The following is a 27,361-nucleotide window of genomic DNA, read 5'->3' on the forward strand; positions in this document are numbered from 1 at the left end:
ATGGAACTGACTGCATTTGTGTCATGTGACTTGTATAAAGGAAGGATGGAAAATGTATAGTACCTGAACTGCAGGGACTGCGAACTGTGCTCTTTGACAGGAAATATTTACCAGTGAATACAAAATGAAGGACTGGATTTGGATTTGAAGGTTTGAGCTGAGGACTTCTATTCTATAGCATTCACTGTAAAATGGGACCTGGAGCCAAACATCTTGTACTTACAAGTGCATTTAATGTTGTTCGCTGAATGACTTGTAAATTAGAGATTCAGTCTGTTTTTTGTCCGATTTGGATCAAGAATCATGGCCTTAGCCTTCAAAAGTTCAAACTTTTATTACATTTATTACACATGCAAACATACAGGATGAATGGATTAAAGTTTCTCAGTACACAGCAGAGGAAAAAGTTAAAAGGATGAAAAAAAAAGGAAGAACAGCAACAAAAACCATCTTAAAACAAACAAACCACCAAGAGAATTAAAAACATGTCAAACAACAAACTGCACATCAGGTTTCAGGTGACGGTGCGAACTGCCCACCTCTGTAACCCGCCTCCCTGGTGTTAGAGTACTGAACGTAGCCCCGCCCCCTCCACCGCCCCCGATAAGCTCTGTGGTAAACGGACTGATTGTGCTGTCTGCTCCGGCCACGGAAGCCCCCGCCTCTGAACCCACCTCTGTCTTCATGGCCACGCCTCCCTCCCGACTTGTAAGACTGACTGTAATACAGCCGCCCGCTCCTCAGATCTGGGTCACCATACTCGGCCTCCTCCGCCTCCCAGTTGTCCGTGGCAGAGCAAGGCAGGGTGAGGGTGGAGACCATCTCTCCGGAGGCTCCACCCTGAAAGCTTTTAGTGACTTCGTCCTCCTTTGCGTTTCCGTTGGCCAATTTGGTCAGCTCTGCAGCTTCGCCTGTCGCTCCACCGATAAGGACTGCCTGAGCAATGGCACAGGCTCCGGCATCGTGCTGCGGCTCCGCGGGAGGCAGGGCGACAGGGACGGCGGCAGGCTTGACGTCTCCACCCCCTGGATGCAGATGGCTTCTGCCTGACCAAGTGTGCTTCTCCGTCTGCGGAGTCATCGACCTCTGGCCGTCCCCTTCACCTCTCTCCGTCACCAAGGGACCTGTTGCCACAGCGATATCAATCCTGCGATGCAGGGGGGGCGGAATGGGGAGTCTCTGGTGCCCTACAGAGGTAGGGGCATAAGCCTCAGAGTACGGGACCGAACCAGGAGGAGGAAGAGAGTACACCCCCTGAAAGACATGTGGAGGATGGGCAGCGGACCAAGGCACAGCTGGCCGAGGGGTCATCGGCATGGGCACTGAATGGGGGTGTCTACTGTAACCACCAACTTCCACTGGAGGAGGGCCCGGGGTCATGCCCCTTACCTCAAAATGATTAACAGGGCCACCGCCTGCTCCGACTGGCGGCCCCATGAGGTTGTGGTTAGGGGCGGGGCTCACGTGTGTCAGGGAGGCTGGGTTCTGGTCTGGATGCCATGAAGGCAGGGCGTTGGGCTGCATGTGGTAGGCTTGAGTCAGTGGTGTCAGATAGGTGACTGGAGGCCACAACTGGTTTGTGTACGCCTGGTGATGAAACAAGAACAAACACGAAAAGGTGGCAATTCTTCAAAATATTTCTGATGTGAAGGGATAAAAAAACAAAACAAAAACATAACACAAAAGCCAACAGATGGTAACATGTTCAGAAAATTTAAAAAAATCCAATAAGTTTTTCTTGCCAGAAACTTGCAGAAACCACAAAAAAAAACAAACAAAGAAATTATGAAAAGTACTTTAACTGAAATGACAAGAAACCTTGCACATAAATCAGCTATTAAATGAAAATCAGCCCTTACCTTGACCCCAAGGTTAAAGAACCACCGGAGGACATTCATATCTGGAAATGATGGAAACGATGTTTTACAGACAAACATTTCAATAGTAAAAAAGCCAAATTTCATCATGTATCTGGGCATTTGTTTTGACTGAAGGTCAGCACTGTGACTACGCTGTTTTCCCTCAGCGCTCAACAGCAGGGTGGCATAATGTTTCACTTTTTAATCACTAACGCAATTCAGGCATAACCAGCATTTAGTCACAGAACGCTGCATTATAGATATGGGAACGCTTTCCTTTTTTTAAACTGCGTCGAGTAACCTGACCTCAGTCGTTCCATGCTAGAGTTCTGCGGGTGTTTTTGAAACGCATTTAAAATCACATTGGACAGGTCACAGTCTGTATTTTAATATACCGCGCAGCATATCGCAATTCGTAGCAATTTAAATCGCAATAAAAATCTCTCGGTCCGTATCGTCCAGCCCTAGCCAGCGGAGGCCTGTACCTTTCGGCAGGTCTTTTCCAGTTCGATGGAGGGAGAAAGGGGGCGGGAGGACGGCGTCGTCTTTGTCGCTCTGGGGGAAGCCGGGATAGAGGGGGTCCTGGCTGAGAAGGGAGAAGGCGTGCCGGAGGGGCGAGGCCGCCGAGTGCGCCTGGAACTCCGGCACTGCCACGGGTCCCACGCCTGCGGGAGCAACGATGGGATTTAAGGGGTCTGTTGGTGCCGCGAAGAACAGGAGGAACAAAGACGGGCGCGCACCTGTGACCAGGGAGGGGGCGGCGGCCTCGTACAGGCGTGGCTCCGGTGGGTGGGAGAAAGGTGGAGTCTGCCCAGACGACATGGCGGGAGGCGGGGTTGGCATGGCGCCCGACGTGGGAGGGTGCACCGGTGGCGGGTAGGGAGGGAACGGAGGCTGCATGCCAGGGAAAGCCCCGAGCCCCACAGGATGGAAGGGGGCAACAGCTGGGGCAGATGGGAGGTTAGCTGGGTCAGTAGAGGTAATGGAGTGAGAGGGTACGGTAGGCGGGGTTGTGTGAGGGGAGAGGGTGGGGGCTGAAACAGTAGTGGGAGGGGTACCGGAGGCAGTAGGGAGGTCAGGGGCATGCGTGGGCATTCCGGCAGGCACTTCAAAGACAGGTACGGCAAGGGGCTCGTGAGGGGGGTCAGTGGGAGGTACCATGACGGGGCCAGGTCCTGGGGCACCCTGAGAGCCAACAAGGTTAGTTTCAGGACCCTGAGCCGTCACATGGGCCGGTACGGGAGCGGTTGGAGGGGCAGGTGCAGAGACTGGGTGAGGAACTGCTGCAGTAGAAACTGAAGTGGTGGTGGTGGTGACTGGGGCAGATAGGGATGGAGAGAGGTCAGACACAGGGGCAGTTTCTGGAGCGGTGGGCCTTACAGCAGGGGCGGATGGAGCTGAAGGCAGAGATGCTGTTTCAGAGGAGTTAGGGGTAACGGAGGCTGGAGGTGTGGACACGGGGTTCACCCTCCGGGTGGAGGTGTTTAGAGAAACAGTAGTAGGTGCAGATGTGACAGGGGTAGCAGGGGCAATTTGTGACCGGACAGGGGTTGTTGTTGTTGTTTTAGCCACAAGAGGGGAAGTCTGAGCCTGCGTGGGGGTCGTTTGAATAGATGCGGGGGCCGCTGTAGACGGAACGGGGGTGGATCGAGACCGGGCAGCGGCAGCTGCAGGGATGGCAGGGGTGGGTTTATTGGCCTTGGGGGTAGAAGGTGCAGGCGAGGCAGCGGAGGGGGGTGAAGGGCTGGGTTTGTCACCGAGGGGCGGGCAGATCCTCTGATCTTGTTCCACACAGCTCTTCTTCTACAAGACATCAGAGTGTAAAGAGGCTGGAGAACAGTACCGGTGCAAAAGCACTCAACACTTCACAATCTCATTCGTCAAGTCCCTCAGCCAATCAGGATGCACAAAACACAGCAGTATTAACAGATTGGATAGTTCCTGTAGGAAAGAGAACCAGGTGACACTCACGCCATGGTTTCCCCTGTCTGCTTTCTGAGAAGACCTCGGAGATGCTTCTTTCATTTCTGAAAGAAATAAATAAACAAACAACAAACTCAAAGCTATTCCCACTTAACAAAAAGCAAAATGCCTGGCTGATCGTAAACATTATATGAGACCTTGGAAAACTGGTTTGATCTCCACAGGGATACTATGAGAAGAGATAAACCGTTAAACTATGCTGACATATACATATGCAAATCTAAAACTGATGCGGAGGTAATCTGGTTATTGTTCAATTATATTTTGCTTTTTTAACTAACCGTCTACAGTATGAGACGAGTAATAAAACCTTGCCAGAACCAAGACTACTGTAGCAAGCATCTTTGGGTCCTTGAAAAGCGCTATATAAATACACATCATCATCATCATCATCATCATTATAAGCAGCAGGTACAGGGGTTCCCCAGGGCTGCATTGGGTTATTCTCTTCCTCTCATTACACACAAACAGCCAAACCAGCAGCCATCTGGAGAACGGTCATCAGGTGTTTATGCAGTACACCCAGAACTGTGGTGCCATCTAAAGACAGTGGCCTATCTTCTTATCTTGCAGAAAATGAATGTTTTGTTAAATGTGTGATTTAAATGTAAACAGGACGCAGGAAATGTCATCTGACTCCGGTGCTGTAGCAGTTTTGATTAACAGGTCTGTTACTCAGTGTAGCTCTTAGAAATACTTTGGGGTCTATACTGACAGTTGATTAAACTGGGCACTTGACGTTGGAAATCTGTGTTGCATGAGCACATTTCATAGTCTTATGGAGCTGGTCAGAGGTTCATCCTGCTATTTCTATCACAGCAACTTGGAGAGGATTATCAGATATTGAATACTAAATGGATAACCTGACAGTAAAAATAAAGTCAAATTGCCTGCTTGGTGATCCATTTTGCAGTCTGTAATCAGACAGACAGGTCACATGCCATCTGATTCAACCTGTGTGACTTTTCTTTGTTTGTTTGTTTGTTTGTGTCTTTTTTTTTTTTTTTGGAGTTTCAGCTTTTATGTTCTTTGAGATGATTTAGGGTGCATCAGTGTAAACTCAGTGTTTCCAGTATTTATTTGTACCTCTGGCAGTTTAATGTCTTACTGCCCGCCTTAACCCACCTGCGTCGGCCTTCTTCCGTGAGCCTTTCTTCTCAACCCTTTTACCTCCCTCACTGCAAGCAGCCTGCGTGCGCACACACCCACACACACACCCACACACACACACACACACACACACACACACACACACACTTACCACCATGCCAGTGTGAAAACACCTATTACTACAGCACAACCCAGTATAATAAAACTTCAATGCAGTTCTGCTTCACATACAGTTCTGTCGAGTCTCCCCCTCCACAGTGCAGCGTCTCGCAGTGAGTGTTGCAGTGTATGGGCGTTACCTGTGCACTAGCTTCCAGGGTTGGGAAATTGTTCTCATCTTTTTGCAGAAGGTCCAGCAGGGCGTGCTCCTCCTCCATGTGTGACAACACAGCGATGCCCTGATCCACCTTCCTACTCGCACAGCGAAGAGAACGTCTCAAATCAGCACTGAGTGTGTGCGTGCGCACGTGCATAAAAGCCAGCTAACTGACCTGCCACTGGCGTTCCTTCCAAGTGGACGGGCTTCTGCAGTGGCTTGTGGGGGCCAAGAATTCTGCTTCTGCACGCGGTTGCCAGGGGCGGAGCCTGCAGTCGCCAGGGGAGTGTGTGGAATCGACACGGAACGAACTGGCTTCCTCCCGCCTTTCGTTTCCCACTCTAGTGTTACAAACACAGTGGAACAATTCAACACTGTGTGTGTGTGTGTGTTTGTGTGGGGGGACTGCTTTGTTGTCTAGTAAAGAGACCAAAAGAGAGAGAGGTAGAGAGAGACACGGAGACAAAATCTATAAAGGGAAGACAACTGATACCATTTGTGGGTGCGTTGCCATTGGATACAGTGTGTCTCTTGGCCTTATCAGTCACCGTACACCAGGACTCTTCTGAAGGAGTACGTAGATTCCAAAGGGGAATGATGTGTCTATACACACACACACACGAAAAGTCAAAAGTGAACATACAACATAGTTTTTTACATGATGTGCATCAATAAGGTAAAATTAGGAGCATTCTTGACACCGAGTGCAGGTCCGAGCCTGTGGAGACCCATTACTCACACACTCGCACGCAAGCACGCACACACACACACGCACACACACGCGTACTTCTCTCCGAGCTCCTCAATGAAGACCGTAACAGGTCCATCATCAGGGCTGACATCCTGAATGTAGGCACTGTAGTAACGACTGTCATTCCTCACGCGCGCCTGAGAGAAACAAACCCAAATGGACCAAGCAAAATTATACACATGCAAAACTACAATAACGGCGCACACACACACACACACACACACCCCCACACACACACACACACACACACACCTGGCACTTGTCTCCTGCTGTGTAGTGCATGCCTGCTGCCATGCAGAAGTCCCTCCTCTGCTGAGCTGTGAGGAAGAGAGAAAGCTCAGCACATCAGGCCCTGGCACCCTGGATGGTAGCGATGCCAACATGAGCACTGCTGAAGGACGCACGACCCCTTAACCCCCACCCAACGGCGCAGGGACGCTCGACCCCTTAACCTCCACCCAACGGCGCGCGGACGCGCGACCCCTTAACCGCCACCCAACGGTGCGCGGACGCGCGACCCCTTAACCGCCACCCAACGGCGCGCTGACGCGCGACCCCTTAACCGCCACCCAACGGCGCGCTGACGCGCGACCCCTTAACCCCCACCCAACGGCGCGGGGACGCGCGACCCCTTAACCCCCACCCAACGGCGCGGGGACGCGCGACCCCTTAACCCCCACCCAACGGCGCGGGGACGCGCGACCCCTTAACCCCCACCCAATGGCGCGGGGACGCGCGACCCCTTAACCCCCACCCAACGGCGCGCGGACGCGCGACCCCTTAACCCCCACCCAACGGCGCGCGGACGCGCGACCCCTTAACCCCCACCCAACGGCGCGCGGACGCGCGACCCCTTAACCCCCACCCAGCGGTGCATGTGTAATGGCTTTCTGGATGATATGGATTAAAAACCTCATAGTAAGCTGGATGAGTTTGGCTGGTAGAACTGGTTGAACAGACTTGGATTGAACACTGAGTAATGTACAGCAGGTGATTCATTCTTACAACAGCCACGAATCAAACCCAAAGGAGAAAGCCTTTGATTGGAGCACTTAGGTCTTCCCCAAGCACGTGGAGCACGTGTGATGTAGCTTCAGGCTGCATCACAGTTATTCAGCTCAGCATTCTTGCCTTTCCAAAACCCGTGCCAGAGAGCTGACTCTCTGGTGCGGTGGTCAGAGCTCACGTTTATTGCCTGCAAGACCTGGGTTTGAGGCCCGGTGTGGCTTCTGCCCTCAGCCTCCGTCACTCGCTGCACACCGTGCATACTAGAATAAGGCTTCAAGGCTTCTAGACAGCTTGGAACAGTTGAGAGGTCCACGTCACTGTGCTAGAACGTTTTGCTCAAACGCAGCTCACTGCTACATATGTAGGATTTGCAGAGCGACGATTACAAAGTTTATTTTATTTTTTTTATTGTTGCACTGACATTTGATAGCTTTTTGTTCATGTCAACAGTGTGTGAGTAAAATGAATAATATACGTGGTTCAGGCAGCAAGGGCAAGGAGGAACAAGGTACCTTTTTTTGACCGCAACCACACATCATACTCCACATTCCTGAAATAGGTGGGGTTCAAGGAGTGCTGGACCTTAGTAGGCAAATAGCCACGCCCTCCTCCTCGGGCATGGCCCCTCCCACGACCCTGACACACAAAGTGCAAGTCAGTGTCTAACTGGAAACACAAAATGACAGATTCACTGGGAATATCTTAGAAATACAGGTGAGCGCAGCATCAATGCATGCGCACTTGTGCTTCTACCTTATAAGGTGCTCTTCTGTTCACATTGTTTATCCTGCCAGTAACTTCACTGGACCTAATGACAAAACAATCACAGTACCGTATACGTTTAAAAAATGCATGCACAAAGGCACAGGAATGCATGTGCAGGCACATGTACACAAAACGCTGCACAGTCAAACAATCGGAAGCCCGAGACGAGACCGTGCAGTTCTCTCTAAAGAGAAGGCTTGGCGTTTACAGCACGAACTACCCAGCAGCATTCGCAGAACCAATGAAAGGGGCGCGGTGCAACCGGCAGACCTGTGGAACTCCCATGCTAGGCCAAAACCTCCTGTGTCGTCTCCACTCGGAGAAAAAAAGTAAGTGTGTGGACCATCAGCGACTGAACGAACACGCCGGACAGGCAGGGAGGTGGTCTCGGTGGGAAATGGAGGCAGGCTCACCAGAAGTTGTCTCCATCATCCAGGTCAGACTCGTCGCTGCTCCTGCTCTCCTCAACCTCGGCAGCATCTCTCACTTTTGAACTCCTCATGTTCGCCGCCAACACACTCTGGTCCACGTGAAAGACCTTTTCGTACAGGAGCTCATAAAGGATGGCTGAAAAAACAAACACATCTTGAGAAAGAGCAGGAGTTAGTGACAGACGTTCTGTCCCTTGCCTTTTTATTAAACAAAACTACTCATCATCCACATACAATCAACAAACAACTACACATTCTCCTTGTGGCCATGATTGGCAATTTCCATCATAAACATTAACTAAACACAGGACTCACATTGGCAAAAAGCAGCATTTGTGGTGTAAGATAGTGGGTAAACACTGTCATAATGGTTCCCATTAAGGAAGCAGAGTCGCACCTGGGAAGGAAGGTAGGACAGATTAACTAATTAAGCGGCACGTTCAGCAAGGAGCTTTTCATATGTCCCAGATGGCCTGGATGTGTGTGTTCAAACCTTATCAGGGTAGCCATTCTCCGTGATGTTCACTGGGGGCTCCCCAGGCTGCTGGTAGATGATGAAATCACGACTGGAGGTAGCACCCATTAGCAATCACGGCAAGACAGCAGGTGTTACAATGATTTTAACACAATCTATTAATGGAATATCAAATTCTAAGCCAACTGACTGAACTACAGACAAAGCATTTAGTGTGAAATATTCTTACTTATAAAGGACAGATAAAGCGGTTATCTCCACCTGTCCAACCCAGCTCTAAAGATGAAACAGAAAGAAAAAGAGAAAAGAACATATTAATCCTTATATTGAAATGTTTACTGATTTTTGCAATTTTATATTGCTTTTGAAAAAAAACAAACAAAAAAAACAAACCCAGTCTGCAAACAAAGGTTACCTAGCAAATGTTCTGGTAGCGTTACAGCATTCTAATGAAGCATTTAAACATGAGACACCCAGAGTGAAGGAAATGGTAGCGACACGTCTGCACGGCGAGTCACATGGCACTCTGAGGAGCGAGTCACCACAGGGCAGGGTTCATTTGTCCTCTTACCTGAGGGTCTTGAAGCCTTTGCAAGTATTCCTCAAAGTCCCCTTCAACGAACTACCACACAAAAAAATAAACAGCGTAAGGCTCACTCGGTTATACCCAAATTAGAGGACAAGTGAAGAGAGCTAATGAACGCATTCGCTGTGAGAAGCACTGCAAGTTCACACACCGACTCATACAAGTTCCTCTCCTGCCGGAGGTATTTCACGCACTCGGCCCGGACCTTCATGTGCAGGCCCTGGCAGTGCAGCACCTGGAGGGAACACAGAGAAACCAGAGCAAGAGGCAGGAGACAGGAATTCAGCTGGAGAAACTTTGAACCCAGTCATCTGTTTTGTCACATGGCACAGTTGGGTGTGTACAGAGTCATGTGGTCCAATACAGGTCTCACATGAATGGCACTTCAAACTAAAGAAAATAAGGGGGAAACAAATTAAGGAAATAAAAGAGGTTGAGGGAGAAAGCAAAGCCAATTTTGGTATTTGACAACTATGGCCACAATTAATGTGCATGATCATCATATGTAATCTGATTTTCATGGTGAATACACGCATATAGGACAATCACGTGGTCACCCCCACCCTCATTTTGTATCGTTCTGCCACGAACGGGACGATACATCCCCAACTGCGTATTTCCATTACTCCGTGTGAGGAGATTAGCGTCGGAAAGTTACACTGGAACGTAAACCCTGGTTTTCCACCATCGGAATCTTAAATAACTGCATTTCTACACTCGTCTATGGAATAACGTGCATCTGAAGTTCATTTAAACTTGCACTTTTCCCCACCCGGAAAGGCCGAAATTGTCAGTTCGCAACCACGAACTTAGATAAGCATTCAAAATATATTCATTCACAATATTCATAACTCCTTTAGACGCTGGCCTTACATTTAATTTCAAAAATAGCCAGCTATTTTAAATCATTAGATGCTGCTCACACGGCAGGTTAGCTGAAGTGTTATCTAGCTATACTAGGTTAGCCGTCTTGGGTTAGCTACCTAGCAACCGGATCGCTAGATAGCATTCGTCGCTAATAAGATAGCTGGCTAATTTGCCAGTCATGCTGACTGACGTCGCAGGGAAAAAAAGTTGATCAGCTAAAAATAATCCGTAGCCCAGGATAGTATCACGGCGTTTGCTATGCCTGTGATGGCAAGATCACAGTCAGTCGAAATACACACAAGACTTCTGTATACTAGCCAGGTTAGCTAGGTTAGCTAAACAGTTTTTAAATGGTAGCTCGCGCACGCGTTAATAAGCGGGCGAGCCGATTTAAACAGTTCACCGACATCATGGCTCGACTTTACTGCAGCAAAACAGAATAGGACGAGAAATACCCAACTAACTCACCTGCTCGGCAACTGCTCTGAACAAACAAGAGCCATCCTTGGCTATCTTTCTTCTGAAGAACCCGCACGTCCTGAGGTACTCATCCATAAGTTTCTCCAGCCCTTTGTCGTCGTTTGCCTGCATGTTTCCTTCGTGAGCTTCCATGCTCGGCTGGCTTCGCCAACAACCTTTACACGGTTTTAAGATGACAGGGGCGGGGGTTTGTTAAAACTACATTCTGGCCCAGAGGCTCACAAGGTCGAACAGGGAGACAGAGCCACACGGACGGACGGCTGAGGAAAATTAGCCGAGCATCCCAACACTCGCTTTCATTTTCGGAGAAGCGCGTCTAGTTACTGAAAGTTTCATCCATCCCAGTTTAAGAGTGACCGAAAGTCGCGCAACCGCAAACAAACTCTTGACAATGAAACGAACAGCAGCCAACAGCGCTGGCACACAGTCTGCAACACCCCTAATACTAAACCCCACTTCCCAGAGTTAGAAACAAAACTAGCTGATCTGCGCTTTCGATTCGTGTTTGACAGGAGGCTGAAGCGCTGCTGTGGTTACTGGGACATGTAGTTAGTCCATGTTACGGTCGGACGAGAAACTCCGGAAGCCGAAGACATAACTACAAGCCCCAAGTTGCATCTGTGGCAAAGTTATCAAATTTGTTAAATGTACAAATCTTTAATCTGGGTATTTGAAACATATAACTTTAATCTAGGTATTTTGCATGGTTTGGAAATATTGGCACTAACGTTGTATGTGATATATTCAGCCTGTTTATTAAAGAGGCGATATAGACCTACATAGGAAATCGCATCAAACAATATTAGGAAAGGCAAAAAATCTAATATGGATCAAAGTGGATCAAAGTTGTGACGGATCACAATTTTATAACAGCATTGAAAAGGAAAAAATAAACACACGCCACACTGCAGATGTAAGCTAGGTTATAGAGCCTGTGGAACAGCAAATAATGTAAACAAAAAGCAAACAGACAAAACAATCATAGTGCAGACTTGTAGCTGAAGTTTGCATAGCGACCAAAAACGTCTCCACCGCGGTCGTTTCTCTGTTGCCGAGCAACAAGAACGCCACCAACAAATCCCGTTCCGGAGACAGCGTTCTGTCACCTTTCCGCAGGTGTGCCGTGGACGGATATCGTCCGCTATGGGCGCTGCCGGTCCGGACCGGCTCGACTATAAGCGCGTCCGCGAGTTCGCTCGGCTGATCTGGGAAAGAGAGGCGCTCGAGCGGGAAAGGCGCGCGACCACCTACACCGGAGAGCACGGGCTCAAAGTGCTGCACGGGCCCGCAGCTAGCCGCGCGAGACCCTCCTCTCCCACACGGAGACACCGACCCCATCCGACACGGTGAATGATGTTGGCTCCCAGATATCTTTTTTTTTTTTTTAAACTTTATCCGTAATGAACTGGTTTAAATATCGTGTAACTTTTTTTCCCCCAGTCCAATCCATGAGAGCACTACTGTGCGCCGACAGCCACAGCCTTCTGTGGGAGGTACAATGTTTACATGGCTAACTACATTTTAACACAGCGTCTAACGTCCGTGCATCTTCAATGAATATATTTCTCTGCCAACAATATAGGACCATGTCCCAGGGATAACAGTTATCTCTATCAGGTAAAGAGCCAGTATATGAATCACTCAGTGCTACATATGCATTATAACTATATTGAACTTGAGGTTGTGTTTTTTGACTAACAGGCATTACTGACCTACGTCCTGCCACCCTGCCAACCAGCTGTCACACACTGGCTGAGAGGTGCATCAGAGAAAGGTAATCTCTCTCTCTCTCTCTCTCTCTCTCTCTCTCTCTCTCTCTCTCTCTCTCTCTCTCTCTCTCATATTTTTGTTGCACAACATGACTGATGTTGAACCTGTGTTCCCGTGTGTGTCCAGATGTGGGCATTCTGGAGAGGATGATGAGGAGCCTGCCCAATCAGATGCAGAAGCCTTCTGTATAGAGTCAGAAACATCCAGAGAATAAAGAACTGCCCCGTGCCGTCCTCGCTCTCTGGCCTGGCTGTGTGTGTAGGTGTGAGTGTAAGGAGGGACTGGCTTTAGTGTTAGGTGGGGTTACTCATTCAGTATCACTGATCATTCATAAGTGTTGTAGCGGAGAGAAAAAAAACAAAAATAAATGCATACTGCAGTTCTTCTTAAATTAGTTCATTTTAAAAAGACACAATTAGCCTATATGTTTCTTAGAAGCCTAACACGCAATAGCTTCCTGAAAAAAAAAGTACAATCCTAATGTGACAGTGTTTGAAGGATATGACATAATTGCTTCTGGCTGTTTTAGAAAGGGCAAACTGAAGGAACTCAGAGAATTGAATGGGCTTTAATCATGAACTGTTTGATAGAAACAGAGACTGTTTCCTTTCTGATAATTGATTTTGATGAGCAAATGCCTAACTCATTATAGTAGAACAATATTAAACATTGCCGCCGATCATGTATGACTCCCACTGTATTGTAACCGAATTACATAAGACCAACTTTGCGTTGATTCACACAAACTTTTAAACTTGTACTTTTAAAATGTATTCATTTATTAAGGTTTCAACTGGGTTATTTAAACATGAATCTTTATTATCACATTCTTTATTTTCTCACAATCTTTTAAAAGCTAATAAATACCTTATTTAAAATAAATAAAGGAATTAGTGGGTGGTTGACAGAAGAGAATATGGTTCCTGTCCAGCAGCTGTTACAGATCCTGGATGAGAGGGGGGGGGGGGGGGGGTGAGAGAGAGAGAGAGATGAAAAGAATGAGAGAGGTGGGGGTCTCCGATGGAGGTCTCATTTTCTCTGCTTCCAGGCTAGAGATGCAGCTTTGCCTCTGAGGTGAGTGCATGAGCTTTCATTTCTTCAGACAAGATTTTTAAAAAAAGGCTTTCTGGGACATTCTTATTAATGTACAATAACAATTGATCCCGGGTCTAACACGTCTCAAAATGTTTGTATTATGGGAATATTCTTAAACTGTTGGTAAGTTATGAGTGAGGTAAACTCTGACTTCACACTAATAAATGTACACATACATCATTTATTTGTTTTTAGATTTATTACTACATGTAATCAGATATCTGATTTATGAAAATGTGAGTAGCCTAAAATAATGGTTTGCGGTTGGCTGAAAATGTAGGATGAAAATCTTGTCACAAAAAAGCAATCATGTATGACTGTGTGTATGGTTATTTACAGTCATGTATGACTGTGTGCATGGTTATTCAGTCAAGTATAATTGTGCACATGGTTATTCGGTCATGTATGACTGTGCATGGTTTTTTGCAGTCGTGTATGACTGTGTGCATGGTTATTCTCAGTCATGTATGACTGTGCATGGTTATTCGTATTCATGTATGACTGTGTGCATGGTTATTCAGTCATGTATGACTGTGGTTATTCGTAGTTATGTATGACTGTGTGCATGGTTATTCAGTCATGTATGACTGTGTATGGTTATTCGTAGTTATGTATGACAGTGTGCATGGTTATTCACAGTTACGGGATGACACGGTTCATCAGTGGTTACTGGATCATGCGGGTGATGGTGATGAAGGCAGTGCTACTGGCTTGTGTGTGGGTGAGTGGGGGACCTACACGGTGTGTGTGCTTTTCACATGGGGCAAGTTCTGATTCCTGTGAGGAGATGAAGCCTGGTCACATTGGTGCTCATCTACAGTACACACACACGCCGTCTACCGTAACCATACACGCCAGCCGTGCGGTTTACCTGCCGCTACACATTCTCATGGGTAAGTACACACACTCACACAAACACCATCCACTGTGACTCAAAACCATCCCAAAAATACCCTAAACCTCATCAAACACACCACTCAGATCTCATCCTGCAAAACAATCAGACAGACATCACCCGTCACACACCATCCATATAATACACATCATAAAACACATTCTTACACACACTAGCCCTGGTGTGAACCTATTGCCAAAAATACTCTTAGTGGTGTGTGTGTGTGATTTCAGTGAGCGTGCGTAGTTCTCGAGCTTTCATGGGCTTGCTGCTGCAGGCGCGCTCGGTGCCAGAGGACCATGTGGTTGGGGGTGAGTTCACACTCCTCCCACCGGGCACACACACCCTCTCCTGCTTGTCCACTGGAGACACCGTCACACATTCTGACAAGCTGCTGAAGAGGAACCTCTCCTTTACCTGGAGGGCACCCTCTCGGCCCAGTGGAGACCTGAGATTTTAGTGAGAAACACACACACACACACACACACACACACACACACACACACACAATGACCTAGCCTAGAAACAGCCAGGTTCTGTACTGGAATTCATGCAAGGCATGATAAAACTACCGTAGGTGTCAGATGTCTACTGATACAAATACTGAGAGTTTTAGTCATCTCCCCCGGCTGGACAGAATTCTGATGTCTGAGTCAGCATGTCCACACTCTCTATTGCTCTTTTTCTCGTATACCTGTGTGCACATGCAAATGTAAGATCTCATTTTTCTCTGACAGGGACATGTTTAGCCCTGTTTGCTCTAATCTTGTGTGTACAGTGTGTTCCTTCACCCCTCCCCCCCCTACAGCATCACAGTGGTCTACTCCTATTTTGTCTACGGGGCTCGGATTCGATCATCCGTGGTGCATGATGGGTTGCGTAGTATTCAGGGTGTAGGATACGGCAGTGCTCTGCCCACTAGGATTATGTCAGGTAACAATGCACTACCTCTTACACACACACACACACACACACACACACATCCCATTCCGTGACAAGTCTTTGTATGTTTTCCCTTACAGCATTTTTTACGAAGTCCACAGATATGCAAATACACACTTCTGTGCTAAACACACAACACTTAAACAACACTACACCTACACTGCTAAACAACTTTCTCACACACACATTACCACCCCAGCATAGACACACACCACCACGGAGGAACAGAAGCTCTGATACACAACCATATACAAATGCATTCACACACGATAGATCACACAGCACATATAACCCTAGAAACACCACCGCAGAGACCTTCAACGTCACAAACCGTACTATACACACAAAAAACAATACACAACTTTTATTAACAACACAAACAGAGACCAGCCCCACTGTCTACTTACACACCACTACATCTACGTCTGCTCCACAAACACAGCTCAGAGTACACACCAGTTCCAAGACTCTTCTTCATAGACACACACCAACTCACGCTGGGTTACATAAACACACTCACATACACCCATTCCCAAACACCATGCCAGATAAGCACCTGCCCCCAACCAGACACGCTGCAATGCACACTGGACCGCAAACACACATTCACGTAGGCACACTAAACCACAGTGCTGCTGGCACACGACTATCTGGAAAAACACACACATTCTCTCACTTCCGAGCAGGTTCCGCAGGTCTCTCCCCCGAGCCCCTGAACGCTGACCCCTCCCCCACCTCTCCCCGCCCACAGTCTTCCTCTGTAACTCATCCTCCTCCGACTGAACCCGGTGTGATTACATCCAACCCAGGACCTCCCACTCTTCTCTCCACCCACTCAGGACCCCAAGCTCCTCTTAAGAACCATATGTCCACTCCAGACACGCACAGTGCGATTGCACACGTACACACATCGGCCACTCATACAAGACGGACACCCTACAACACAGAGATCGCAACAGTGTCTCACATACAGGCAGGACAGACACCCCCCGCAGGGACCACACCGACGACTCCTCTCACAACACACTCACAGTCAGACAGGACATCTGTCCTAACCGCTCACACCACACACTCTTTACAGCATGAACTCCTCAGTGATCTCTCCTCTACTTGCACACACACTCCTACCGTATGTCCACCTACTATGGCACCAACTGCTCCGACCCACACGCCCACTCCTTCAACTCCCCGTTCGGATCGGTCTCCGGCCCTCTTACGTTCCCATTCCGACCCCCTCCTGCCTGTGAACGACCCTGACCGTCGCTCCCAGAGAGAGGGAGATTCCACTGGGCACAACCCTCCTCAACACCCCAGAGAGCCGTCTGGAGCTCCAGACAGAGAGGGGGCGAAGCCGGACCGCGTGCCCAGACAGATTGCGCCCGAGCTGGGCCTGTTGCTGGGCCTCTCCGCCGCTCTGGGGATGGCCGTGGCCGTGGGCCTGCGCTACCTGCAGAGGAAGCACTGCCGCAAACGCACCGCCGTGTCACTGGGCGACTGCAACCATGACAACAGAGGCATAATCCACGTGCAGGAGTGTGGGGACCTGGTGCAGGTACGCAGGATCAGAGAGAATAGCTTCCTGCTGCTTCAGACGGAGTATAACCTTATCTCAGCGCCTGGGAACTAGCACGAATGCCTCCCTCACACACACAGCAAAAAACAAAAGCTCTGAGGACTAAGTACATACATGCTTTGAGAAATATGTTTGACAAATACCCGATTCATGTGTGTTTACCCTAGAAACTGTAACTGTTTGTGGTGGTGTAGTGTTTAATTTCAGGTAAACTCTGCACTTTAACCTACCTAAAAACATCAGTAGAAATAATTTTCTTTGGAAATTCCTTATACTTAACAGTTATTAGACGCTAATAAAACTGACAAAATGTTACAAAATAATTCACTGTGAATAAATGTTTTATGTGAATAAATGGTAAGCATAGTACAGACTTAGCTTTGTGTCTAAACTGATCTAGATAACTAAACTACGGCGGGAGCTTGGAGTAGCTCCCCCTTCTGGTAGTGTGTTTACATGGTACAGAACGCTAATGGTTCCTAAACTTATCCCAGCAAAAACCTTTTCATCATATGATAACATCCATGGAAGGATAATGAACGCAGACTTGTGATATTTTGATATTTTATACATATATTATTTTGATTACAAAATACAAGAAAACTCATACAGTGAGATACAAAAGTGTCCCTGGCGCTTCATTGTCTGTGTGTAAAATGGCAGTACATCGGTGACTGAGCCATCCTCCAGGAGAATCTGAAACATCGGCTCGAACACAGCGCAAAAGAATGAAATAAATGATGGAAGGTACACTGGTACTGAAGCTAAAACGATCCTGCTCAGATCAGAGAGGGATCAACTGGTGCTAGTGAACAGTTACATACCGAACAACAGAGCGAGGTCTAACCCAAGGAAACGACAGCCAATCAGGAGAGCAAGGTCTAACCCTAAGAAATGATAGCCAATCAGGAGAGCAAGGTTTAACCCCTGGCAATGGTAGCCAATCAGGAGCTTCTGACAGGGGCTCACCTTTGAGGCATATTGTGGAAATCATTTATCACTTCATATAAAAATAGAGATATATTCTTATTTCAGTTTAAAAAAACAAAACAAAAAACAAACAGTCTAGAAATAATTGTTCTGTTTAGTAACATCCCTAGAGAGAGGCAAGCCCAGGCAAGCCGGAGTCCCCACCAGGCTGAAGGAAGGCACTTGATCTGTGGTTTGGCCTCATTGGGAGAGCGCCCGGCGCCTGCATGAGGAACTGCCAAGTCTCTGTCGTCCTGCTGGGGTCAGTCTGTCTAGAGTCCGGTCATGTCTCCTCGGGGCGGGCGGCGGGGCTCAGATGGGCTGCAGGTTAGTCCCTTTCGGCACCTGTGGGGTGACAACAGGCCACGTTTACCACAGGACACAGATAGAGCGGGATAGATGGTCCAAAGTGTGATCGCATTCTACTGTGTTTAAGGAGGACAACATGAAGCAGGATAGTTTAATAGGACAGCGTAAAGTAGGACAGTTTAAGGACAGTGTAAAGCATCTTCTCAATTCAGCAGTGAAACTGTGGGATGTCTGATAGCTGGATCACAAAGGTCTTGCTTCTTGTTTAAATGTTTTTGGTGATGCTTTATATTCATACACATCATGTGACACAGAGAATGCATTCTGATCCAGGATCAGCATTTGTTCTTTACATTCATACACACATCATGTGACATAGATCAGGCGTTCTGATCCAGGATCAGCTTTTGTCCTTCATATTCATATGCCACATGTTTAGATAACCATAGAAAAACACATATTGACTTCTGCGGTACTGATATATTTTATTTTAATATATTGCTACTCTCATAATATGCATCAATCTATTCACAATATGATATTTCTGTCCATACAGACCAGCCCTAATAAGTATTAGTTTCAACGAGAAATTAAAAGGGTGTCTAAATTACCCTTTTATTCAGCAAGTTAACAAATACTTGATTAATCTCAAATCATCACACATTAACACTCACTGTTAGGACCATGATAAAATGTTTGCTGTTTACCAAGTGAACTTTTAAAAGGATGACAGTTATTTCAGAAGAAATGTAAAAAGGCAGGGAAAATTACATGTACATGAACTGTACCCACTGAAAGAATGTGTTAGAGTAGGTCAATTCAGCAACACAACTCTCGACAGAGAAGGACCCCAGTCCCGCCCACCCCCACACTGGGAAGGACCCCAGTCCCACTCTCCGCTAGACTCAGAAGGACCCCAGTCCCGCCCACCCCCACACCAGGAAGGACCCCAGTCCCGCCCACCCCCACACCGAGAAGGACCCCAGTCCCGACCACCCCTACAACAGCGTCATATTGCTGAACCTTAAACGAAACTAATAAGCGAATGAATTTCAAAAAAATTGAAAACCACCCACACAGAATGGAGCTCACGACAGAAGCCGATTTCAGAACGTGGCCGGCGTTCCGGAAGGTTTGGAACTCCAGAGCATTTGCACTTACTGTCTGGGACACGGTGGACATGTGGAGGAACAGGCATGCAGACCTAGCGCACTAAGATATCAGACTGGGAGAGGAGACACCAGGAGCGTCAGACACAAAGACAAAACCTACAAGGCAATCTGGATAGCTCACGTTAGACAAGGGCTGGTGTGTGTGTGTGTGTTTGCATGCGTATTGCTGAACCGCTGGGCTCTGGTACCTTCTGGCCGGTCGTCATCCACGCTCTGATGGTGGGTACCAGCACGCTGCCTAGAAGGATCTGAGCTGGGTGGTATATGAGCAGAGGCACGGAGATCAGAGACAGATGCTCATAGCCCTCAAAAACAATCTTCAGCATGGGGATACCTACAAGTAAACACACACACACACACACACAATCACACTTTTGTGGTGTCACAGTTTTAGTCATCCATATAAAGACAAGAGTGGCAGCAGATTAGGCAAAGCAGCGCATTACAACAGCAGAATGTTTATACAGCCACAGGATTTTTTCCAGGGCGGTCCGCGTCCCCTGCACAGATAAACAGAGTAGACCTAGAATGATTCTCCAGAAGGGACTGGACTCCAGCCTACAGTTTGATGGAACGACGGACACAAAATGGAGGACAATCACTGGTATGAGGAAGGTGAATGGGTTGAACACGAACAGACAGGCTGTAACTGACCTGAGTACAGTTTAATCAGTATGTTTAAAAACGCAATAATGGTGTAACTGATCACACACCGTGATACTGTAACCAGCCCACGTTACATATGCATTAGAGTCAACACATTTCTTAGGATAATGCATTAAAACACTGAGTTCATTATTTTGATGGAATTTAAAATGTACAAGTTAGAAAAAACAAAAAAACAACAAATAGAAGACCAACTAATGCGGTTTAAATCGCTGGATTACCCAGTGTAAGGGATTTGGTGCAAACACTAGCTTATCCAGTGTAAGGGATTTGGTGTAAAGCAGTAACTTACCCAGTGTAAGGGATTTGTGCGTAGAACAAAACATAATTGCCACAGAATCTGATGCTGTGAAACCGGAAGACTTCCTAAGAACAGACCAAACCAAGTCTGAAGATGTAACATCAGATTTTTGACAGGGAATCTGTATTAAGTATGAAGTTTGGATGTGTGTGTGTGTGCGTGTGTGTGTGTGAGCAAGGCCCTTAACCCTCAATTGTTCAAGTTGTACTTAGCATCAGCTAAATTCCATAAATGTAAAATGTGTGTGTGTCTGTTTGTGAGACAGTGTCTGTGTGTGAGTCTGTGAGACTCACCTGGTAGATAAAAGAAACGTCAGTAACATGAAAGTGAGCTGAATGGAGAAAACTGGAGAGAGAAAACAGAGAGAGAGAGAGAGAGAGAGAGGGAGAGAGAATGAATATCTTTCTGCTTTCATGTAATTGCACATATCATGTACAGATATTCCCACACTCCCCCCCCAGACACATGAATGTAGGCGTGCACTTAAGCCTGGTTCACAGCTACTGCAGACGCACCACAGGGTGTGGGAAACACTCTCGAGGGCCATGAGTGAGGGCACAAACCACTGCAGAACTGAGCCAGACACCTCACACTCGTTCACTGGCCAGGGAAAACGTCCAGCAGGTGTGAAAAGAGGGTCGGACCAAAGTACTAAAAACGAGAGTCCACTTCAATGCTGCACTTTTGTTGGACGAGCATGCTAAATTCACCCTGCTGCCTCAGTGTGCCGTTTAACGGACTTGCATGACACCTCCATGATGTTTGACTGTGTGATCAGTGTTGGATCAGTGTGGGGGACAGTGGCATAAGAAGTGTGGACATGGACAGACTGTCCACAGCCATGGTGTGCACAGGGTATGCATCCACGGTAGATGAACCAGGCCTTACGCTTGTATGCGGGTGCACGCACGCAGGCGCGCACACGCACACGCGCACACACGGGCGCGCACGCACGCGCACACACACACACTCGCGCGCGCGCGCACATGCACACGTGCGCGCACACACAAGCGCGCACGCACGTACACACGCACACACACACACGCAGTCACTCACTGATAAAGATGATGAGTAGCAGGCTGAGATGGTCCAGTTCGATGCTGGGGTTGGAAAAGGTGTCACAGAATGTGGTGTAGATAATCATCAACAGGACCAGGCTGCTCACAGCGCCAAACGGAGGCTTCCTGCGCTCCAGCCAGTCCCGCAGGAACATCCTGCACACCTGGACACAAACACGTGCGCACACGGTGCAGGTGTTATTTGGTGTCCCAAGGTGGAGCTTCTAGGTGGCTGTTGTACTAATCTGAGTAAACTTCCTCAAATACTAAAGAAAGCACGCTACTCTCCGCCACAGAGAAAGACTGGGCGCGTCAGGAGGACTGTAAGAAGTGAGTGCGTCAGGACACACTCACCTGCCCAATAATGAGAGGGATGACCACAGTCATGAAGAGCTGAGAGAAAATGGAGGAAAATGGCACTGAGGAAGAGGAGCCGAGCTGCAGGAGGAAGAGAATGCACGCGCACACAGATCAAACTAATCCTATAAGAATGACTCTGTAAATGAGGGCAGTAAAAGGATGATGGGTGTAACTGCTTTACTCACGAACACCAGCAGCAGCAGGGGAGTAACCACAATCCCCTGCAAAAACAGAGTGTTCAGCTCCCTTTAAAGGGAAAACCTTCCAGCTTCTTCAGACCCCCCCCCCCCCACATTGTGTCTTCACTTGCACTTACCAGAAAGCTCCCAAATGCAGAGTTGAAAATGGCGGCTGCCTGTGGAAATGATAAGATTAAGATAATTTTATTAACTATTCTATTAAGATATTAACTATTCAGGAAACCAACAATAATAATCTGTCCTGGAAAGACATTTGCTCTTATCTCTCATCACAGTATTTTTATACATTTACAATAGACATTGGTTTAGCAAGATACAGTATCAATTACTATGTAATAAAATATGATCATTTACTACTGTGACACTTTGGCAATGCATCGATTAAGGAACAGGTCAGAAAATGACTGTCTTATCATACAATGTCATTGTTCCTTAATCAGAGATGGAGATAAGACAAAGATAGTTTAACATAATGAAGAAATCTCGCTGAAACAGACAATCCAGTAAGACAAAGTGACCGGTCTGTGTCATCTACCTCATTTCCTCCTACAGCTTTAGTGAGGATGACAGCAGAGGAGACAGGAGGAGGCATACAGCCTACTGTCAGCAACCTGTAGGAGCGCACACACACACACACACACACACACAAACACGCAGACACACATACACGCAGACACACATACACGCAGACACACATACACGCAGACACACATACACGCAGACACACATACACGCAGACACACATACACGCAGACACACACACATATACACAGACACGCGCACGCACGCGCACACACAGACACGCAGACACAGACACGCGCGCACACACAGACACACACACACACAAATGAAAACTGTCAAGTAACATCAGTAACAGCAGGTCCAGTACTGGGTGTACCAGCAGTGTTCTGAGATATCCAGCCAGCACGCTGGGCCCCGTACAAGCCCAAGGGCTCAGAGAGGAGGCCACTTTTCCCTGGGCAGGTAGTGTGGATGAAGAAGACTACAGAGGGAGGATTGAGGCCCAGCGCAGTGCGGGCACCACGCGTAACCCATGACAACCACCCGCAGACAGAAGCCCTATTCAGCCTAGCGGCGTGCAAACAGGTAGAGAGGGAGGGGGAGATGGAGAGAGTAAGAGAGAGAGAGAGGAAAAGAGGAATGTGGGGACGTGTAATGGAAAAAATTGCACGTGCGGCAGTTACGAAGAGTGCAAGAGCCCGAGAGGTTGATTACACTGATAATAATGAGTCCGTGTGTGTGTGTTTACCCTTTGAGAAGCCATTCATTAATCGCAGTGAGCGCCAGGACTTTTAGAAGCGCCCAGATGGCCACAGGGAAGAAGACCAGTGTGAATGTCTGAACGAACAGATGTAGCTTCACGTGCATCAACGCACTCGCCAACTCCTAAGAGTGACAAACAAGGGAAGAGATAAAGGATCAAGCGACAGGGCAGTGACACTCAAACCCCGAAGCGCATGATTCAGCCGTGAGCAGGCACTTCCCCTCAGACTGAAGAAACACACTGCCCCTACCTCAGTCTTTAACGACAGGCCGCTGTTAAAGAAGATGGCCGACACAGCTACATAGGTGATGGTGATCTCGGGCCGAAGAGGACCTGAGAGAGAGCAGGTAACAACCAATAACAACCAACAACTCCAGCAGGGCGTCATCTGCACTACTAATGCTGTCTATGCAAAGACGAAAGCAGGAACGATTGAAATCACCCACTCCAGACCGACAGGGTACAACCTAAATCAGTGTGGGACATTATTAGGACAGAACAATACATCGCTTGCTAATAATAATTTGTTATTATGCAGTGTGAGAATTCTGACTAATCTCAGGTCATACGGTAAAAGTAGCGCAAGCCCGTCTTAACCCATGGAACACCGGAAAATCTGATCCCAATCACAAAATGCATCAGTATAGTCCCATTATATAATGTCCAAACTGAGCAGCTCTATACAGCACTATGATTCCGATGTATGTTTTAGACAAATGATCTACCCAAAGCATTGACACTGATATGCGTTGGCTGGACTTAACTCTAGTTGAGGGAAGCTCTCGGTTCTTTAACGCTCAGCGAGTTTTGAGCGCCCTGTCCAGGTAACCTGAAAGAGGCGTCACTTCAACAGCTTCAACAGACACACCGAAGGGAACGTAACGTACGTGTGTCGCACATGCGCGCAAAATCCCATAATTTGATGTCGCACAATTCAGTTAGCTAACTTTGTTGGAGTTAGTGCGTTAGTAGAGGTAAGCTACGTATTATGCTTAAACACCAGTTCATAGTCCTGTGTTTAATCTTTTCCTTCGTATAAGCCTTTCCTTCTGTTTGTGTACTTAATGAAACTGCGTAAGACATACAACAAACAGCAGATAAGTAGACATTTCTCAGGATCCTTAATAAGAGCGACTTTGGCTAAGACTGCACGGTTGCTGTTCATCACACACAAGCAGCCAACTCGCCATACTAGCCACACCACTCCGGCCCGGGGAGTGCGACGTGTCATTACCCAGACCAGGGCAAACTAGTCGATGTTAAGTCAAATAACAAGTCACTTCGGTCACTCAAACACCTACGATCCATGCGCGACACACATGCACAGCCGGCTCTGCGAACGTGGATGCACAGTACGCCGAGGAACACAGGTGCAGGCACCAGTTGCAGCATGCAAAGTTACACAAAACGACATCCCGTCCTACACACACGGGAGAGGACTCCGCTCGCGCCGAGACCGGGCTCTCGAGACGAGATTACCGCTGAAACGAAGAGAGGGAGACCAGAGTTAGCGGAGGCACGGCTACGGTAACGCACGCGCGAAGCCCGCGCGGCGCTCACCTCCTTTAACTCCGACGGACGGCGCGAGTTTGGCGCAGGCGATCACGAGCGCGACGCCGACGATGAACCACTCCTTTCGTGCTCGCGCCAACAGGCCCATGACGGCGGACTCCCGTTAGCATGCAGGTCCGCGCCCGTGTCCCCGTCGCCACCCGTCCAAGCGCAGGACATGAGACTGCCGGTCCACCGTGGACTGGGGAGAGGCATGCCGTACTTCCGGACACATATGCGAAGCGCCATCACTACCGTAATGGGTATCATTGGAGCGCACTTGAAATATGAAAACGGGTGACGGTAGAAAGTCCTCTTTACAAAAAACTTTTTTTTTTTTGGAAACCGTTTTATGTTTCATATGTTTATATATACCATGTTATGTATATGCTTTATATGGTTAATGTTTAGTATTCTTTATTCAGTGTGTGAATGCTTGACAGATGTTAAGGTGCTCCTTATATATACGTATTTATACAAATTCTGTACTTGTAGAGAGCTTAAATATTAGTTATTATTAAATGTTAAATATTAGAGCATACATAAAAGTCCTCTGTCCAAAAGTACTTAAATATCAAAAGTCAATGTACTATGAATTATTACAGTCATTATGACATATCATGTTGAACACTTTCTACTAAAGAAACCTACTGCTGCAGAAGCTGTTACAGCTTCTGAATTTATTATCCCGGAGGCAAAAGTTCAAACAAACCAGGTGATTAAAGGTGCTTTTTGTTTGCCTAGGTTTGAAAGTGCACCATATTCTTTCTGGCATTTTAGACAGTTTATTTTTTTAAACATTTCAGGTTAATACATTTCACCACTTGCTGCAGAAAGTATTACACAGCATGTAATGGAGTGAAAGTGTCTAAATATGAAACTAACAAAGTGTAGATGCTCAACAAACACTACCTAAGTACAGTAACCAATTACACTGACTTCTCTGTCCACCACTGAATATGCTCCATTTCTTAAACAATGTCAGAATGCAAATTTTCTGACAAATATCTAGTATGACTAAAACATTAATCTGATGCCCATCTTAGATGCTGGAGAAGACAATAAGTGCATGAGCATGAGCATACACACACACACACACACACTCTCTCTCTCTCTCTTACAGTCCTCTACCATAACTTCTAACTATTAATTATGTCTCTAATCATAACTAAGGCAACTAAGACTGCTGGGCCCCTGAGCAAGACCCTTAACCCTCAATTGCTTGAGTTGTACTCAGTCTTAATCGTAAGTTGCTTTGGATAAAAGCGTCAGCTAAGTGTAATACACTTTTACCAATGCACATGGGAATATGCAATTAACAGGATGACTGAAGAATTGTTAATATATTCAATAGCCATTGACTGAAAACAAGTAACGGCTGCACTTGAGTCTTTAGGAAATGCTAACTTGAGCCAAATTGTTTATCCCCACCAATGACTGCACTAGATCTTCTCTTCCTTGAATTCTGTAGAAATCAAGCTCCCAGACTGACACCTGTACTCCCCAAACTCAACCATAGTGCGTGACCCTGTAGAGACGGTCAGCTTGACTGGGACCTTCATGTCCACCTCCTTCCGCACCACGTTCACCGTGAGCTTGGTGTGGGGAGGGATTTTGGCTGGCAGGGTGACTCGGACGCTCGTGTTCTCCGTTTTCGTGTTGCTGCTTCCCTTCTCCACAGTGAAGACGTTATTCAGAGAGATGCCCTGCTCTGCTCTCATCATACCCAGGTTTAATTCAAACTTTGTTCCCCAGCTGATCCCTGTAGAATTGCTGAAGCTGAAGCTCTCGGTGACGGTGCCCGTGTACTCTCGGGTCAGCTCCGTGGAGAGGGTTTGCTCGTGTTTTCCATGGTTCACCCCACATATGGAGTCGATAATGGAAGATTTGACCTGCACTGCCTTCTTGTCCCAGAGGAGCTCAGAGTTGATGATGGACCTCCCTGCCTTCAGAGGCCGCAGGTGGGACACCCGGTTATCAAACCAGCTGTACTGAGGTACATCGTGGGTAGCTCGGGCCACCATCATATATCCGCCTCTGTCTCTGTGCTGGTAGAGGACCCAGGCTCCCCTCTGCACCTTATGAGAAGACGCTGTATCGTTGAAGGATCCATGACACAGGTTAGTCTCACAGGTGAGGACGAGGCTCCGGCCCTGGTAGTCTGGACCTTCATACAGGGTGATCTGAGGATCTGCCAGGTCCTCGGTTACCATTTCCATTGACGAGATTTTTTTAGCCATATCCACCTTGGCGTATTCTCCTTCCTCAAAGACATTTGGGTAACCAGCATAGTTAGCATCTGGGTACACCACCCAAGGTTGCCCAATCACCTTCAGTGAACAGATGCAGTCGTTAAAATTGCAGTCTCTTAGGTCGGGTACATTGGAGGTTAACTCTTTGCTAAGACCCTGGAAGTCTGTTTTGTCATAGACTATGATTTTGTTCATCGTGTACAGCAGAGCCTGAGTTCTTCTGCAGAGGAAGACGGTCTGTGAGGAGTAGGGTAAGGATCTGTCTGAACAGAGCTCCAGTGGGCGGAGCTGGGACAGAGACACATACTGAACCAGTTACAAACCTGTTTAGA

At 47.5% G+C, this 27,361-nt stretch overlaps 4 protein-coding genes and 1 pseudogene across 12 annotated transcripts; 2 read left to right on the plus strand and 3 right to left on the minus strand.

Moving 5' to 3' along the window:
* Positions 1–319: 319 nt before the first annotated feature.
* On the minus strand, positions 320–11,158 carry otud4 (OTU deubiquitinase 4). 4 transcript variants are annotated; one of them, XM_035521236.2, is made up of 20 exons: positions 10,620–11,157; positions 9,436–9,519; positions 9,270–9,320; positions 8,928–8,974; positions 8,717–8,789; positions 8,539–8,620; positions 8,206–8,359; positions 7,781–7,835; positions 7,540–7,663; positions 6,272–6,336; positions 6,056–6,156; positions 5,762–5,871; positions 5,444–5,609; positions 5,252–5,363; positions 4,968–5,031; positions 3,831–3,886; positions 2,600–3,662; positions 2,345–2,524; positions 1,860–1,900; positions 320–1,587 (listed from the first exon to the last, which is right to left on the minus strand). In XM_035521236.2, the coding sequence occupies exons 1-20, from the start codon at positions 10,761–10,763 to the stop codon at positions 508–510; spliced, it is 3,852 nt and encodes a 1,283-aa protein (XP_035377129.2). In that variant the 5' UTR covers positions 10,764–11,157; the 3' UTR covers positions 320–507. The 4 variants fall into 4 exon arrangements, with proteins under 4 accessions (XP_035377129.2, XP_081561068.1, XP_081561066.1 ...); XM_081704942.1 differs by having other exon boundaries at positions 7,540–7,693; XM_081704940.1 differs by having other exon boundaries at positions 2,345–3,662; positions 7,540–7,693; positions 10,620–11,158.
* On the plus strand, positions 10,562–13,676 carry LOC145653030 (uncharacterized). The gene is made up of 6 exons (XM_081704949.1): positions 10,562–10,694; positions 11,748–11,977; positions 12,072–12,124; positions 12,214–12,248; positions 12,333–12,405; positions 12,528–13,676. The coding sequence occupies exons 2-6, from the start codon at positions 11,775–11,777 to the stop codon at positions 12,590–12,592; spliced, it is 429 nt and encodes a 142-aa protein (XP_081561075.1). The 5' UTR covers positions 10,562–10,694; positions 11,748–11,774; the 3' UTR covers positions 12,593–13,676.
* Positions 13,677–14,327: 651 nt separating this feature from the next.
* On the plus strand, positions 14,328–17,326 carry reeld1 (reeler domain containing 1). Its single transcript, XM_081704945.1, has 4 exons — positions 14,328–14,389; positions 14,625–14,702; positions 15,200–15,324; positions 15,414–17,326. The coding sequence occupies exons 3-4, from the start codon at positions 15,318–15,320 to the stop codon at positions 16,958–16,960; spliced, it is 1,554 nt and encodes a 517-aa protein (XP_081561071.1). The 5' UTR covers positions 14,328–14,389; positions 14,625–14,702; positions 15,200–15,317; the 3' UTR covers positions 16,961–17,326.
* A 133-nt stretch (positions 17,327–17,459) lies between these two features.
* On the minus strand, positions 17,460–25,029 carry slc10a7 (solute carrier family 10 member 7). Of its 6 annotated transcripts, none has more exons than XM_081704946.1 (13): positions 24,787–25,028; positions 24,657–24,707; positions 23,477–23,559; positions 23,212–23,348; positions 22,477–22,552; positions 22,058–22,096; positions 21,927–21,962; positions 21,736–21,774; positions 21,380–21,545; positions 20,617–20,668; positions 20,315–20,388; positions 19,545–19,690; positions 17,460–18,220 (listed from the first exon to the last, which is right to left on the minus strand). In XM_081704946.1, exons 1-13 carry the CDS (start codon positions 24,884–24,886, stop codon positions 18,188–18,190), a joined length of 1,032 nt encoding a protein of 343 aa, XP_081561072.1. In that variant the 5' UTR covers positions 24,887–25,028; the 3' UTR covers positions 17,460–18,187. The 6 variants fall into 6 exon arrangements, with proteins under 6 accessions (XP_081561072.1, XP_035377134.2, XP_081561073.1 ...); XM_035521241.2 differs by having other exon boundaries at positions 21,736–21,819; positions 24,787–25,026; XM_081704947.1 differs by having other exon boundaries at positions 21,736–21,819; positions 23,991–24,707; positions 24,787–24,880.
* A 510-nt stretch (positions 25,030–25,539) lies between these two features.
* On the minus strand, positions 25,540–27,257 carry LOC113591030 (epidermal differentiation-specific protein pseudogene; annotated as a pseudogene).
* Positions 27,258–27,361: the final 104 nt, after the last annotated feature.

This window comes from Electrophorus electricus, chromosome 21 (genome assembly GCF_041902795.1).
Source record: "Electrophorus electricus isolate QZ-2024a chromosome 21, ASM4190279v1, whole genome shotgun sequence".
NCBI classification, from domain to species: Eukaryota; Metazoa; Chordata; class Actinopteri; order Gymnotiformes; family Gymnotidae; genus Electrophorus; species Electrophorus electricus.